Here is a 16,624-nt window from a genome sequence, read left to right as displayed (position 1 = left end):
TTCAGTCACCCAACCCTTTCTCATGAAATAAAGATGTTGGACACAGTGATTTCTAACATCCCTTCCAGTTCTAACATTCTATGACTGTTGGGTTAATACTGAAGTTAGATACATACATACATACATACCCACATAACTCTGCTGACTGACCTGTGCTGAGTTTGAGAAGAGTATTCTCTGTACATTGTTGTTATTCATACAGTGCTCTACTCCTGCCTGATTTTTTTTTCTTTGCCCACAGGATCTGGGAAAGATTAAAGAGGGCCAGCCTGCTCAACATCGAGAACATTCACTCCAGAAGCTTTCTGAATCTGAAAAACTCCTCTATGTTTTGGAGGGAGATGCAGCTATTGCTAAACACATGAAACACCCCCAGGGAGATATGATTGCAGAAGAGTAGGTCTAGTTTGGTTTTTTTGTTTAAATCCTATTAGTATCAGATGCAGATGCTGGGCTCTCTGCCCAGAGACATGAGGGATGTGGGAGGCCAGTACTGCTTTTGTGGGATTATAGTATTGCTTTGTGGGATTATGTTGTATACTGCCAACGCTGCAATCACCTAAAGCCATCACACTCCATCTGAACCTTGGTCATGTAGTTCACTGGCAGGGCTGAGCAGTCATGTTCTCCTAATACTGGATCTCTGTAAGACTGTTCAGGAAGAGAGAGAGGAGAGGAAATATACAGCAAAGGAAACAGGAAGGCAAGAGGTAAGAGGAAACTTCCCTTCCTAGAAAAGGGAAAAATGATGCAGGTTAATCCCCAGTCTCTCAAAACCAAGAAGTATGGCCTATTCATCAAGTTAGGATATTCAGTCTTCTTTGTTGAGATCATCCATAATAAACAACTTCACTTAGAGCCAAGAGAAAGGAGTTAGAAATACTTTCTCAGTTTACAAAGTTCCCATTAGTAATTTTTGTTTTATAAGAACCATTGTTTTCCCCTGACTCCAGGGTTTTCATTCTATTTCAACAGCAGTAACTTCTTTCAGTAGTTTCTTCAGTACTTTCCTCCACAGAACCATGGAGTAGTAGCTATAGGCACTTGATTCAAGATCATTCCTGGATTTGAGATCAGTGTAGAAATTTTAAAAAATTGTCTCAGAATTTGGGATTATTCTGGAGGTAAAAGGGTTAGGGAATCATGAATAATCTGAAATACCCAGTGTAGGAGAGTCAGATCTTGAGCAAGAGGTCCAAAGAGTGGTAAGGCTGCTACTCAGAAAGTAAGGACAGTGTCCAGACCTATAATTTCTTTGTTTTAGGGATTTCCTAGTTAAGAAAATTTTCTCTGAGAATATAGGTTGGCATCTTCTCTTCAATTTATATTCTTAAAGAATTCTCAGTAGGGACAGCTAGGTGACACAGTGGATAGAGCACCAGCCCTGGAATCAGTAGGACCTGAGTTCAAATCTGGTCTCAGACACTTAATAATCACCTAGTTGTGTGACCTTAGGCAAGCCACTTAACCTCATTGCCTTAAATAAATTTAAATAAAAAGAAGTCTCAATATCAGAGTAGGATCTGAATTCGGGTCCTATTGGCTTTCAGAATAGTTTTCAGACTAGCTCTCTATCCACTATTTCATACTGACTTTGGAAATTCAAGTTGAAATCAGAACTTTACAGACCCCTCCCCCCTCCCCATATTTATGAGTTTGGATTATCTTTCTCCTCAGTATTCGGCAATTGAAGGAACGAGTGGCAAACCTACGAATGAAACACAATCAGATTTACAATTTGACTGTTAAGGAGGTGGATCCAAAGGTCAACTGGTCGTCAGTGGTTGATGAAAAACTGGTATGACCCTTCCTGCAAAAGGGTGACTCTGCAAGTGACAAAGTACTCTTAAATGCTTGTTCATCAGTGAGGTGCTAAGTGACAGAAAAATCAACTGAGAGTCAGAATTTGTTCAATACTTTCTGAAGACAGTCCCTGGATTTGGTCAGTGAGAGACCTCTCTATTTTTATTAGAAGGTTGTTTCCTAGCCTACGTCTCTTTCTCTTAAGAGGCAATGTGGGACAATGGAACGATTCCTGAATTTGGCATCAGAGGAGTCCTACTTCTGCCATCTAGTAGCTATTTGACTTTGGAGAAAGGTGACAACTTCTCTATGCCTCAAATTTCTCATTTATATAAGGGGGATAATAGTAGTATTCCCTATTCTACAGGTTATGGTAATGACCAAATGAAATGATATATGTGAATTACTATATTATCATATGTTGTTATTATCATGATTTGATTTGTGGGAGATGGGGCAATGGGAATACAGCAGAACCTCTCTACAACTCTGTGTTAATACCTTATTGAGGCAATAAGGACTTTTTGTATGGTCTGGTGAAAGATGGATGAATAAGTACAAGACAGTCTTAGGCATAAACCTTTTCCATATCCTAATCTTCTCTCTTTCCTACAACTTCCTTGCTTTCCCTGTATTCCAGGACATGCTTGGCAATCAGAGTTTTGGGACAGACCTGCCATTAGTTGACCACCAAGTAGAGGAACATAACATCTTTCATAATGAGGTGAAAGCTATTGGACCCCATATCACCAAGGAAGGAGATAAGGTACAGGAGAAATTATGAAAAGAAAACTTTCAAGGATAAGGATGAAGTAGGAGAAGGGAGTCTGGGTTTCTAATCCATTTCTTTTGACTCATAGGAGCAAAACAATGACCTCCAGGCCAAGTATCAAAAACTACTGGTGAGAAACTCCTTTTTGTTCATAAAGACTTAACAAGAAATAAGGTGACTAGGAAGGAGGGATGAACCATGGAATAATAAGAGATATCTCTAAAACTCAAGTAGGAACAGAAGAAAATTTCTACTGGGGGGCACAACTTGGGAAATAATACTCTCTTAATACTGTGTTAGTGACAGGGAAGTTTGCCCTAAGGTGCCAGTATGACAAAAGATAGAGCAGTAGGCCATGACCCACCTCTGTTTCTTTTGTCCTGAACAGGCAGGATCCCAGGCAAGGCAGCAGCACTTGAGTTCACTTCAGGATTATATGCAGCGCTGCACCAATGAATTGTACTGGTTGGACCAGCAGGCCAAGGGTCGAATGCAATATGACTGGAGTGATCGGAACTTAGACTACCCTAGCCGCCGACGTCAATATGAGGTACTTCCTCAGACATTTACCCTTGGACAACAGCTTCTGTTGTGTCCAGAACAAGTGATTGGCTGAATTTTTGTTCCTACAATACTATTAACGTCTCTCTGTATACTTCCCAACACCATCATGGCACCTGTCAGTTAATAAGAGGCCCTAGTGTCTAAGAGACAGCTGAGACATCCAACCCAACCTCAGAAACAAAAGGAAAAAAAAAAGATTAGAGTAATGGATCTGAAGTTCCAAGTTCAAATCCAAACTCTGGCATTTACCACCTATGTGACCTTGGGCAAGTCACTTTGTGAGCCTCTGTGTCTTATCTGTAAAACCAGTAGATTGAACTTGATGGCCTCTGAAGTTCCTTCCTGCTCTGCACTTAGGAACTATGAGAACAATTCTTCCTTCCCTAATTATTTGAGTAGATGTCTTAAGGTCTTAGCACATTTTCTTAGAAAAGGCTGAGTGGATGACAAAGAATCTGGAAAGGTAAGTATATTAAGAGTATAGATCCAGAGGGGCTTCAGAAAAATTATACTATTTTACCTCCTAGAATTTCATCAACCGGAACCTGGAGGCCAAAGAGGAGAGAATTAACAAGCTACACAGCGAGGGAGATCAACTGCTGGCTGCTGAACACCCAGGGAGAAATTCTATTGAGGTACTGCCCAATTCAAAGATCTCAAGAATAGTTTGTCCACTTCATCCAGTTATGATAAGCAAGAGTCAATCAAGTTCTCAAACAACACTAACAACACTACAATTCAAATACTATGTTTTCCAGTCTCTTTGAGAGTATTTGCATCTGCTTCTCCCAGTCACACCACACTGAGTCCATGTGTGCACACTCAAAACTGCTTTCTTGTTATATTGACTCTGTGATGAAGCTTCAATTCTATTCTTCTCACTCACTCCATCTTTTAGACATCATGTATTGTAGGCAACCTCAAAGTGACCTCACTCTTTCCCCTCATTTCTTCTCATCATTGCTATCTATTGGGAGAGTCAGATTTCTATATGAAATATAGAATATAGAATGTAGAGTAGATTAATATAATAATTAATATAAATAACAATATGTAGTCTGATCTAACAGAAGTTTCATGTTAATACTCTTCTGATTGGCAGTTTCCGATCCTCACCAGGATTCCCAATCTACCACTCTGGGTTCAAGAACACTACCCACACATGATTACCAGTTGTGATTTCATCATAACCTGTGTCTTCCCTATCTCTAGGCTCACATGGAGGCAGTCCATGCTGACTGGAAGGAATATCTGAACCTGCTCATCTGTGAGGAGAGTCATTTGAAATATATGGAGGATTATCACCAGGTATTGTGGGAAATGACTTCTAAAAACTTCATTTGTTCTGAAGAGAGCTGATACAGCAAAGCTTCCAGAGTCCTCACCTTTAATATTTTCTTGTTGGTGTTTTCTATTTGATGCATTTCTAGCCATTTTTAGTTGGAAAGGGGAAATGGGCTTATACACAACCTCTTATTCAAACATTTTGCCAGAAATCCTCTTTCTTATATATTTTCAAAAGGAACAAATATAAACAGGAAAATCTAAAGACAGAATCTAAAGACCTCCAGAATTTTCCCAGTTCCATCTTCTTATGAGAACCAGTTCTGGGAAGAGAAAATTAATAGGGAAGGAAAACCAAAATTAGTCAACATAGATTTATTAGGTACTTACTATGTTTAAGGAATTATAATTTTTGATTATATTACAAAGATATTTAAAACTTAATCTTTGATTCCAAGGAATTTACTTTCAGGTGGAAGAAACAATGTATGTGTATAAAAAGATATTTATAACAAAAGGCAATATGTATGTGCTATATACAGTTAAGTACTAAAGGAGTTTAGAAGAGGGAGAGATTACTGTGAACTGGAGTGGTCAACAAAGGTTTCACAAAAGACTTAGGGTTTGCAGGATTCAGATAGATAAAGAAGAGTGGGTATTTGAAGTGGAACAAAAGCTGTGAACAAAAGCATTAGGGCAAGAACATGTAGGATGAATTAGTAGACCAATTCTATTTCTGCAGGGAGAAATAACATGGTATATAAAGAAAGAACACTGAATTGAATTTGAGCCAAAGTCATAACAAGTAATTCTGGCAATAACAGCATAGCAGTTCTCAGGGTAACCAGCAGTAAATGTCAATTGTCCTGGGAGTTGGACCCCAGATACTAGCCCATGATGGGGGAAGAGAAAGACAAGAATATACCCAAGATACCTCTTTGTGAGAAGGAGATAGAAACCACTGAACAATTGGTCCTAAGGTCTCCAAGACAACATGAAGCCACTGCTTAGAAGGCCGGAGGGATTCACTTGGTATAAATTTTAACATCAGTTTTGATGCCCTAGGATCAAATTCTAGTTTTAGCTTGTTTATGTCTTGACCTTTTCACATATTGGTCATATAACCTTGGGCAAGTGAATCTCTATTTTCCTCAGTTCTGGTAACTCTTAAATGTAGATTATAGTCCTTCCCACTTTCAAAATTGTTGTATGGCTAAAATGTGATGATTTGCAAACCTTAAAGCACTAAACTGAAAGCTTAATACTTTTAAAGCCAAGTGAGGGTATTCAAGCAGGAAAATTTACATGATAATGGTATGAGTTGGATTCTTCTGATGGTAGTTTCTAGGAAGACCAGGAGCCTAGTGTAGAATGAATTCTTCAGGAATGAAGTGTTAAGAACTGGGGGATGGGGAGAATCAGGACAGGGGAGGAAGGGTAGATAGGAATAGAAAGAAAAGAACAGATGCAAAACATTCTGAAAGAATTGTCAAAGTTTGGTGGTCAAGTGCATGTGGGAGGTAAAGAAAGACAAAATTCAAAGATGATTCCAAGTTTCAGTGGCTGGGGAAATGATGGCACGATGCATTGATAAGAAACAAGGGATAAGGGGCGGCTAGATGGCATAGTGGATAAAGCACCTGCCCTGGAGTCAGGAGTACCTGGGTTCAAATCCGGTCTCAGACACTTAATAATTACCTAGCTGTGTGTGGCCTTGGGCAAGCCACTTAACCCCATTTGCCTTGCAAAAACCTAAAAAAAAAAAAAAAAAGAAACAAGGGATATTGGGAGATAGCTTCAGGAGATAAGATGACAAGTTCAATTTTTTACACATTGAGGAATTTTAAGCAGAAATTTGTAAAGGTACGAGTAAAAGAGGTATAGGGCTGGAGAAGGATATTTGATAAATTCAAGTAGTGGTGTTAATTGAAGAGAATGAATGAGATTTCCAGGACCAAAAATATTAAGAGAAAAAAAAGCAGATGATTGAGCCTTAGATTATGTCTATATTTAGGGGACAGGAGAAGGATGAAGAGAAAGGAAAATATATGAAGAATCCAGTTTCATGAAAGCAAGATTGGGTTAACAAGAAGGAAGGTTGTGGGGCATTAGCTTGCTGGTATGATCCACTATACTGATGACTTCTACAGTTTAACTTCTGAATCAACCATTCAATTGTTATTTATCAACAACAAAAAAATAAAGAAAAACAAACAAAAAAACACAGGGCCTTTAGTAAACTGAGGCTGGGAGATGGGAGGGTCTCAGGATCCCTTCAAATAGTCCTAAAACCCCTGAGTGTTCTCCTGTATCTGTGATTTATACCTAAAGGATGACACCAGCATTTCTTTCTCAGACTAGGGGGGTCTCAAGAAAAGGAAACTAAGACAAGCCCCCCTATGCAACAGACCACCTATCCACATCAATATTTTAGATTGAGGAGGGATGCTTAAGCTGCTCCCCAAATTTCCTTCTCAGTTCTTTTGTAGCCTCAGAAATCATTAGGGATTGAGGGTTTCCTGCTTATGATGGGTTTTTTTTTTAATTTTTGTCTTTCACAGTTTCACAAAGATGTTAAAGATGCCCAGGAATTGCTGAGGAAGGTAGACACAGACCTAAACCAGAAATACAATCCTGAATTCAAGGACAAATACCAAATTGAATCCTTGCTACGGGAACTGGATGTGAGTATTTGAGCCATCTACCTAAAGGACAGCTCACCTCTCCCAATCTTCCAACCCAGGACTTGGAAACTACTCTTTTTCACATCACTTTGTGATTCTATTCTATCCAGTTGCCCTTTAACAGTGCAGCCCTGAGAATATTCTCTGCCTAATAATCAGACACACCTCACCTATCATCCAGGGAGAATTGACTTCAGTCTCATGTCTTCCTGTTCAGGATCAGGAAAAAGCTCTGGACAAATACAATGATGTGGTACAGTCACTACAGAAACGAGGCCAGCAAGTAGTACCCCTCAAGTACCGCCGTGAAACACCTCTCAAGCCGATCCCTGTGGAAGCACTCTGTGATTTTGAAAGTGAACAGGTAAACCAGCCGACCCCTCACTCAGTATTTCTGTATAAGATGATGAAAATCTACATTCTGGAAGTTGGAGAGACTGGCCAGGTCTCTCTGACAGATAGTACTGAGTTTATTTCTCTAAGGAAATGAACTGCTACTGCAAAATTACCATTGAAGACTGGCGGCTAGGCGGCGTAATGGATAAAGCACCGGCCCTGGAGTCAGGAGTACCTGGATTCAAATCCAGTCTCAGACACTTAATAATTACCTATCTGTGTGGCCTTGGGCAAGCCACTTAACCCCATTTGCCTTGCAAAAACCTAAAAACAAAACAAAACGAAAAAAAAATTACCATTGAAGAAAGCTAGAATCTCCCTAGATCCCTTCTAAACTCACTCTGCAGACAGAAATGCTCCTACCCCATCTCTGAAGCAAATGGAGACCAAGCAATTCCTAGGCAGAAAAAAAAAATGACACTATTTAGGACTTTTCTGCCAGAGATAGTTGGGTGAAATAACTTCTCTAATGGTCTGTCCCAATTAGGGCCTGATTTCTCGTGGATATAGCTACACTCTACAGAAGAACAATGGGGAGAGTTGGGATATTACAAATGGCTCTGGTAATAAGCTCAGCGCCCCTGCTGTCTGTTTCATGATTCCTCCTACTGACCCTGAGGCTCTCGCACTCATTGACAGGTACGCTATAGAAAGTCTCCTTAACTTTAGAACAGTTAAGATTTGTAATACCAGTGAGTATCTAGGATATTGCCCAGATACCATTTTGCCCTTGGGAATTTTCTCTGGGTTTCTTAGTGGTTCTATTTCATCCAAAAACATAACTAATCTGAGGTTTTTAGCCCATCCCTAATTTCAGGGGAATTGGCACCTTGAGCATTCATACTGGATGGGCTGGGGCTGATACTTTCATGAGGGCTCAGGAGATGAAAGAAGATCCTATAAGCCTGGTTAGCATTACAGAGCTGTCAACCTCAATGTATAGAGGCATCTTTTACCTTGAGGGTTCATACTTGGGGAAAAATGGCACACACACCACGAAGTTCAGAGGTACTTGCTTTGTTTTCAGTCTCAGCAATCAATACCGGAGTGTGAAGCAGAAAGCTGCTGGGAGTAAGGCTGCTCTAAAACAGCGTTATGAGATACTCAAGACAGAGAACCCTGGAGGTGGGTATAAAAGCTGATTTCTTCCTTCCCTTTTCTGAGCCCAGAGCCCTGGCTCTCCTATACCTAATCCATCTCTTCAGTTTTCCCTTTCAGACTCCTTTGAGGAGTGTCTGAACTTTCTTGACCTAGTTGAGGAAACTAATGTATAGAGGAACTAAAATTCACCTAAAAGCAGCAGTAAGTTGAAATCTGAGAACTGCCCTTTCTGGTGAATGTTCTGAGGCACCCTAAATGAAATCCTAAACTGTCAGAGAAAAGGTTCTTCTCATTTAAAAGCAATAAACCCATGAGGAACAGGACTGAGAAAGAAATCTCTGCCTAACTAGGTTATGATCTGCTAATCTCTGGGGGAAAATTCTAGGACTCCTGCACAAGTGGCTGCAACATAAAGGATGAAACTGAGGAGTGGAGACTTGAGGGTTGTAGACAAAGGCACTAAAAGCATCAACTCTCTCAAAGTGTCAGCTCTGTAGTTATAGTGACAGCCCTATAGTGACAGACACTATTCCATAATGGGATAGTTTAGAGGAGAAAGTTTAGAGGAGAAAAAAGATTGTCTTCAAGTGTTTCAAAGGCAGTCATGTGAAAGACAGATGAGAATTGGTTTGGTTGACTTCTTCTCTATCCAACTCAGTCTTTCCAGCTTTAGTTCTTGAATTGGGGCTTTACACCAGGACCAAGCTTCACTTTCTGGTATATTTTTGGGCAGGGCAATTGGCATTGTTTTATTTCATTTTGTATTCTGGTGCTGCCTTTCACCCCACTCCCATCCCTTTCTCTACCCTTATCTTTTAAGTTTAAATTACTCATCTTCAGGGCCCTCTCTTAAAAACAGGCTATATCTGCTGCTTACTGCAGAACCCTCTCTTATTCAAAGAGGAAAAAAAATAGGCAGATCCCATCACATTAGACTAACATTTTTCTATCATCCAAATGAAGTTAGGGTATCACTACTAAAAAAAACTGCAGCAAGACTTTTTCCCCTTGCCTTAGGGTCCCTTTCTTTTGAATGACCTGTTCACATCTCCATTTTCTTTTCAGATGCATCTGACCTCCAGGGACGGCAGCTGCTTGCCAGCCTGGACAGGGTGAACAGTGACCTAGAAAGACAGGAAAAAGCAATCACTGCCATCCTGAGGCCTCCCCTTGAACAGAGCCGGGCAGTGCAGGACAGTGCTGAACGGGCCAAGGACCTCAAGGTACTGGACAGAGCAAAGGAGAGAGCTAGGAAGTAAAGTGACAGAACTAACTATAGGCCCAGCTCCTTCCTCAGAACCTGTTAAGAGCCTCTGTGTCACATTATATTAGCCTGACCCAAAATCTCCCCATGACAGTAAGGCAGTCCAAATTTTCAATTACTCCTAGGTATGCCAATTTATGCTCACATGAACCTTAAGGATACATTTTTAAAATAAGTCACATACAAGAAACAGAGATAAACTTCAGAGCTTTTGACTTTACTTCCTTCAGAGGATATGGTCCTGATAAACAGAGAATTTGTTTAATAAATAGAGAATTTGAGTGTCCCTTAAGATATTCTCAAACACCACTTGAGATCAGATAGAAGACTGGTCAGCCCAAACTTCACCAAGCAATATGGCTACTCTCTTCCACTTTTCCAAACTGGCCCCATCCGATCCTGGGAGCCTAAATCCTCAGAGGTTTCCTTGGTTATTGCAGAATATTACCAATGAACTTCGTCGAATTGAGCCAGAGAAGATACGGAGCACTGAGGAGTGTGATGCCTTCATTGGAGCACTTCCTGACAGTGGCAGCACTCCATTACTAAGGGCCAGGGTAGAAGACACCAACCATAAATATGACCGTCTTGTTCAACTACTCAATTCAGCTCAGGAAAAGTAAGTGAGAGAGAGGCTTGGAACCTGACTATAATTGAGAAAACATCTTTTTGTGAGAAGGGAAGAAATTCCCACCACATCTGTACTTTTGTGTTATAGGGTAGATGGAGCCAATCGCCTTGAAAGCAGCCTTCAGCAAGGTAGAGAGCTGCTGGCCAAGTATGAGAACCAGTTATCCTTAGATGATACATTCCCTGAGAATGAACAGTCACTGGATAACAAGAGGCAGGAACTAACAGTGAGTAATCCCCTGTACTATATGGGCTGAAAGGATTCAGGTTAGATTCCCTTACGAAAATAACGTGGTTAAGAATAATATTGAATTTTGATTCAAAGGATCTGGATTTGAATCTCATATCCATAGCAATAATCTTGATCTAATCTCTCAGCCTCAGTTTCTTCAGTTATAAAATGAGATGGGGTTGGACTAAATGATGATCTGTATCTGAATTCCCCTTTCAAAATCTATAAAACCTTTGAGATCAGAGTGAGTAAACTGGTTTTGAACATAAACCTCCCCTCTTAAGAACTGAATTCCATTCCACTAAAGAGTTTCCAAGAACAATGAAAGTTTAAATTATTTAAATGGGGTTCACAAAAATTCTGATTACAGTGTCATTATTCCCTTTTCTGTTCCTTCTTTCCTTTTCAGGCTATTGCCTCTGAATTACAAGCCAAGAGATCCCTTCTCAGTGAGGCTGATCAGAACCTGCAAAGGACCAAGAAGTGCTCTAGTACTCTGGCAAGCCGATTCCAGGAGCACTGTGCAGACATTGAGCGGCAGGAAGCAGAAGTCAACAAGCTCAACCAAAGATTTGACAACCTCATTAAGCAGATCAACAACAGGTAAGACAAGATAAAATGAAGGCTTTTACCTTTAAGGCATGAAAGAAATTCCCACAGAAACCATTAAAGTATTAAAAAAAAAAAAACTCTTTCCCTCACTTTAGATCCCAGAGTCTACAGAAAGCTAAAGGGGCATATGCTGACTACCGCAGTGGCTATGATCACATGACCCAGTTTCTGTCCAATATTCCCAATTATGAGCCCCAAGAGACTGACAGCTTAAGTCTGGTTGAAACAAAACTGAAGAATCAAAAGGTGAGAAGGCTATTTCCTTTCCTTAGAAATCATACCAAAGAGCAGATATCAAGGAGAATGTGAGTGAAGGTACAGATGGAGAGGGTACACATGACTGCACCCATAGTAGTGACTAAATGAGTGGTGTTAACATGGAAGGATCTCTTGGATATCTTTCCCAGGAATCTTGTTCTGGATCCTATTCTGTTCAAGTCTGGGATTTTGGATTGTTTTTTTTTAATCTGTGACTTGAATGAAAACACAGACTACATGTTTATTAAATCTGTAAATAAAAAAACTAAAGATAAAATAGCTAATATGCAGGACTACAGAGAAGGATCAAAGAGAATAGAATCTAAGATTATACTGAATAGGAATAAAGTTTTATAGTTGTATCAATTTTTTAAGTACTGAATAAGAGACTGACAAGGTCATGATCTGGCATATCTAGGGGAATGCAAGCTCAATATGAGTTAACAATATAGTATACCATTCCAAAAAAAGCTGATGTGGTTTTAGGTTGAGGTACTATATCTAGAAAGAGCTAACAGTTCCATCATACTTTGCCCTGGTAGATGACATCTATAGTGCTCAGTTCTGGATGCCATATTTTGGAGGGACATTTAAAAAAATTCAATTCCACCTGTATTTATTAAACACCTGATGTTTGTTGAGCACTGTACTAGATGCACAGACAAAACCCCTGTTTTCAAAGGAACTTGGGAAAAACAAGGTACAAAGTGTAAATACGAAGTAATTTCAGGTTATTGGAGAGCATTAACCTGTGGAAGATAGCACCTGAGCTGTGCTTTGAAAAAAAAAAGTTCAGATTTTGAGGTCAAGCTGAAGAAAAAAGCACAAACCGAAGTCAAGTAGAATGGTAAGAATGCAAAGACCATAGAAGAAATAAGTGAAAGAACTGGGATGTTTCATTTGAAGAGGAGAAAGTTTAGAGGAGAAAAAGATTGCCTTCAAGTGTTTCAAAGGCAGTTATGTGAAAGACAAATGAGAATTGGTTTGGTTGACTTCTTCTCTGGCCAATTCAATCTTTCCAGGTTTAGTTCTTGAATTGGGGCTTTACACCAGGACCAGGCTTCACTTTCTGGTATATTTTTGGGCAGGGCAGTTGGCATTGTTTTATTTCACCTTGTATTTTGGTGCTGTCTTTCACCCCACTCCCATCCCTTTCTCTGCCCTTATCTTTTAAGTTTAAATTACACATCTTCAGGGCCCATTCTCTCTCTTTTTTTTAAATTTATTTTTTATTCTCATTTTGTACAAATGTTTTTCTTTACATTAATAAAATATACTTGTTTACAAGTAAACAAAATACCCCTCCCCCCATGAATATAGATAGACTTGCTTGGGCAAAAAAGTAAAGGGGGGAGAAAAAAAATTAAAATTAAAAAAAATAATAGTAATAATTGTAGGCATGGCCAGGTGGTGCAATGGATGAAGCACCAGCCCTGGAGCCACGAGCACCCAAGTCCATATCCAGCCTCGTAAACCCAATAATCACCCAGCCATGTGACATGCAAGCCACCCGATCCCCACTGCCCTGCAAAAACCAAAAAGAAGAAAAAAAAAAAAGAAAGACCCAAAATAAAATAAAATAGTAATAACAGTAGGGGTGGCTGGGTGGCAGACAGAGCATTGGCCCTTGAGCCAGGAGCACCTGGGTCCAAGTCCGGCCCCAGACACCCAACAATCACCCTGCTATGTGGCCCCAGGCAGGTCACCCAGCCCCACTTGCCCTGCACCCTCCCCCAAATAATAATAACAAAAAATGTGTTTCAGTCTTTGTTCCAACACCATCAACTCTGTCTTGAGTGGATCACATTCTTTATGATAAGTCCATCACAAAAGTTACTTCCATATTTTTCCAACATTGCCATTGCTGATTGCAACTCCCTCCTTTCTTATTTCTCCACTACCATGTACTATATTTTCTCTCTCCTTTCACTCTGACTCTGCTGTAGGGTTGCTGAGTGGCGCAGCAGACAGATCCCTGGTCCTGGGGCCAAGAAGCCCTGAGCCCCCATACCACCCCTTAGGCCCAAAATCCACCTGGCCCTATGGTCCTGGGCAGGCCATCCAATCCCAGCCCCTTGCAAAAAGTAAAAAAAGAAAATGTGTTATATCTGACCACTGTCCCCCATGGTCCATCCTCTCCTTTATTCACATCCCCACCCTTCCCCCTGCTCCCCCCTCCTTCTTACTCCAGTTGTCTATACCCCATTGAGTATATATGCTGTTTCCTCTCCTAGCCATCTCTGATGAGAGCAAAGGTTCCCTCATTCCCCCTTGCCTCCCCGCTTCCATATCATTGCAATAGCTCATTGTAATAAAAAAAATCTTATTATGTGAAATAGCCTGGACTATTTCCCCCTCTCCTTTTTCTTTCTCCCATTCCATTTCCCTTTTTTTCTATTGACTCCATTTTTACACCATATTTTATCTTCGAATTCAGCTTTCTCCTGTGCTTCAACTATAAAAGCTCCCTCTACCTGCTCTATTAACTGAGATGGTTCATATGAATATTATCAGTATCATTTTTCTATACATGCAGTTCATCCTCATTAAGTCCCTCATATTTCCCCCCTCTCCTCCAATCTCCATGCTTCACTTGAGTCCTGTATCTGAAGATCAAACCTTCTGTTCAGCTCTGGCCATTCCAAAAGGAACCTTTGAAATTCCCCTGGTTCATTGAAAGTCCATCTTTTTCCCTGGAAGAGGACATTCAGCCTTGCTGGGTAGTTTATTCTTGTCGCATTCTAAGCTTTTGCCTTCCAGTATATTGTATTCCAAGCCCTACGAGCTTCCAGTGTAGCTGCTGCTAAGTCCTGTGTGATCCTGACTGCAGCTCCACGATGTTTGAACTGTGTCCTTCTGACTGCTTGTAATATTTTCTCTTTGACTTGGGAGTTCTGGAACCTGGCTATAATATTCCTAGGGGTTGGTTTTTTGGGATCTCTTTCTCTGGGGGATCGGTGGATTCTCTCCATTTCTATTTTGCCCTCTGCTTCTAGAATATCAGGGCAATTTTCCTGTAGTAATTCTTTGAAAATGATGTCAAGGCTCTTTTCCTGATCATGACTTTCAGGTATTCCAATAATTTTCAAATTATCTTTCCTAAGTCTGTTTTCCATATCAGTTGTTTTTTCAATGAGATATTTCACATTTTCTTCTAATTTTTCATTTTTTTGGTTTTGAAGGATTGATTCCTGATTTCTGGTAAATTCATCAATCTCCCTGAATTCTATTCTTTGTCTGAAGGATATGTTCTCCTCAGAGAGTTTTCTTATCTCTTTTTCCATCTGGCCAATTTTGCTTTTTAAAGCATTCTTCTCCTCAATAACTTTTTGAACTGTTTTATCCATTTGGCCTAAGCTGGTTTTTAGCATGCTATTTTCTTCAGCATTTTTTTGGATTTCCTTGACTAAGCTGCTGACTTCATTTTCATGTTTTTCCTGCATCTCTCTCTCCTTTCTTCTCCCAGTTTTTCTTCTAACTCCCTCATTTGATTTTCAAAGTCTTTTTTTGAGCTCTATCGTAACCTGAGCCCAATTTCTGTTTTTTCTTGGAGTCCTCAGATGCAGGAGCTTGTGCTTCCTCATCTTCAGACTGAGTATTTTGATCCTTCTTGGGCTCATTTGCAAAATATTTCTCAATGGTCTTCCTCTTGTTTCTTTGCTTGTTCATTTTCCCAGACTAAGCCTGTTTTTTGGGGGTGCTTCCTGAGCTTTTGGGACACTCCCACAAGGGTCTCAGTGTGTGAGGTTCTGTCCTTCCTCCTGGTCTGTGAATGACCATAAGCGCCCCCCTCTGCCACGGGGCTCAGGTGGGGGGGCCCAGACTATGATCAGGATCTGAATGTGGTCAGAGCTCCAGAGTCCTGTTCCAGGGGCAGAGGACAGAGCTTTGCAGTCTCTCTTCACTCCCCTCCCTCAGCTCAATGGGCTCATGCCCTGGGGGGCTCCTGCTTACCGGCTCCACCTGCTTCCAGGTCTAGGCTGAGGAAAAACCAAGCTGCTGGCTGTGTGCCCTGAGGGCTGGGCTCCACGTGCTCCTCTGGCAGAGGTCCCCCGCTGTTCCCCCACTTTGTGCCAGTGCTCCCCGGGGTGCAGCTCAGGAGACTCCCCCGCTGCTGTGAGCTGAGGCTCCCAGCGCCCTGGGACTGCCTCCGGGAGGCTGAAGTTCTTTGGCTCTGGCGGGCCACCCCTTTGGCAGGCTGCCCCTCCAGCCCCGGGGAGCAGAACCTTTCTGCTCTTTTCCAGGTTACCTTGAGTAGGAGAACTGCCTCTCTCTTTTTTTTTTTTAAAGATTTCATTGGAGTTTTACAATTTTCCCCCCAATCTTACTTCCCTTCCTCCACCCCCACAGAAGGCAATTTATGAGTCTTTACATTGTTTCCATTGTATACATTTGATCCAAATTGAATGTTATGAGAGCATATCCTTAAGGAAGAAACATAAAGTATAAGAGACAGCAAGATCAGACAATAAGATCAGGGTTTTTTTTCCTAAATTAAATGTAACAGTCCTTGGTCTTTGTTCAAACTCCACAGTTCTTTCTCTGGATACAGATGGTATTCTCCATTGCAGACAGCCCCAGATTGTCCCTAACTGTTGCATTGATGGAATGATCAAGTCCATCAAGGATGATCATTGCCCCATGTTGCTGTTAGGATGTACGATGTTTTTCTGGTTCTGCTCATCTCACTCAGCTTTAGATCATGCAGATCCCTCCAGGCTTCCCTGAATTCCTATCCCTCCTGGTTTCTAATAGAACAATAGTGTTCCATGACATACATATACCACAGTTTGCTAAGCCATTCCCCAATTGAAAGACATTTACACACCCAATTTGTAACAAGGTACAACATGGAAACAAAGTAAAGACTGACAGAGTGCTTTCTGTTGGGGGGGGAGGGGGAGGGAAGCAAGATTGGGGGGAAAATGTAAAACTCAAATAATATCTTTAATAAAAATAAATTAAAAAAAAGACATTTACCTGATTTCCAATTCTTTGCCACCACAAACAGGGCTGCTATGAAT

The 16,624-nt window shown here is 40.8% G+C and overlaps 1 protein-coding gene across 1 annotated transcript in view; it reads left to right on the top strand.

Annotated features, from left to right (window-relative positions):
• Positions 1-16,624, top strand: part of PPL (periplakin) — a 52,899-nt gene that overhangs the window by 24,707 nt on the left and 11,568 nt on the right. Inside the window, exons 3-18 of the mRNA XM_074196308.1 lie at positions 242-396; positions 1,678-1,798; positions 2,444-2,569; positions 2,664-2,705; positions 2,964-3,125; positions 3,667-3,774; positions 4,352-4,447; positions 6,985-7,107; positions 7,325-7,471; positions 7,991-8,142; positions 8,531-8,628; positions 9,670-9,827; positions 10,309-10,487; positions 10,587-10,725; positions 11,140-11,333; positions 11,438-11,588. Coding sequence (XP_074052409.1) covers positions 242-396; positions 1,678-1,798; positions 2,444-2,569; positions 2,664-2,705; positions 2,964-3,125; positions 3,667-3,774; positions 4,352-4,447; positions 6,985-7,107; positions 7,325-7,471; positions 7,991-8,142; positions 8,531-8,628; positions 9,670-9,827; positions 10,309-10,487; positions 10,587-10,725; positions 11,140-11,333; positions 11,438-11,588 — 2,151 coding nt within the window. The remainder of the gene's footprint in view (positions 1-241; positions 397-1,677; positions 1,799-2,443; positions 2,570-2,663; positions 2,706-2,963; positions 3,126-3,666; positions 3,775-4,351; positions 4,448-6,984; positions 7,108-7,324; positions 7,472-7,990; positions 8,143-8,530; positions 8,629-9,669; positions 9,828-10,308; positions 10,488-10,586; positions 10,726-11,139; positions 11,334-11,437; positions 11,589-16,624) is intronic.

This window comes from Macrotis lagotis, chromosome 8 (genome assembly GCF_037893015.1).
Source record: "Macrotis lagotis isolate mMagLag1 chromosome 8, bilby.v1.9.chrom.fasta, whole genome shotgun sequence".
Taxonomy (NCBI): domain Eukaryota; kingdom Metazoa; phylum Chordata; class Mammalia; order Peramelemorphia; family Peramelidae; genus Macrotis; species Macrotis lagotis.
The sequence above is the reverse complement of the archived record's forward strand: the minus strand, read 5'-3'. Positions and strand labels throughout refer to the sequence as shown.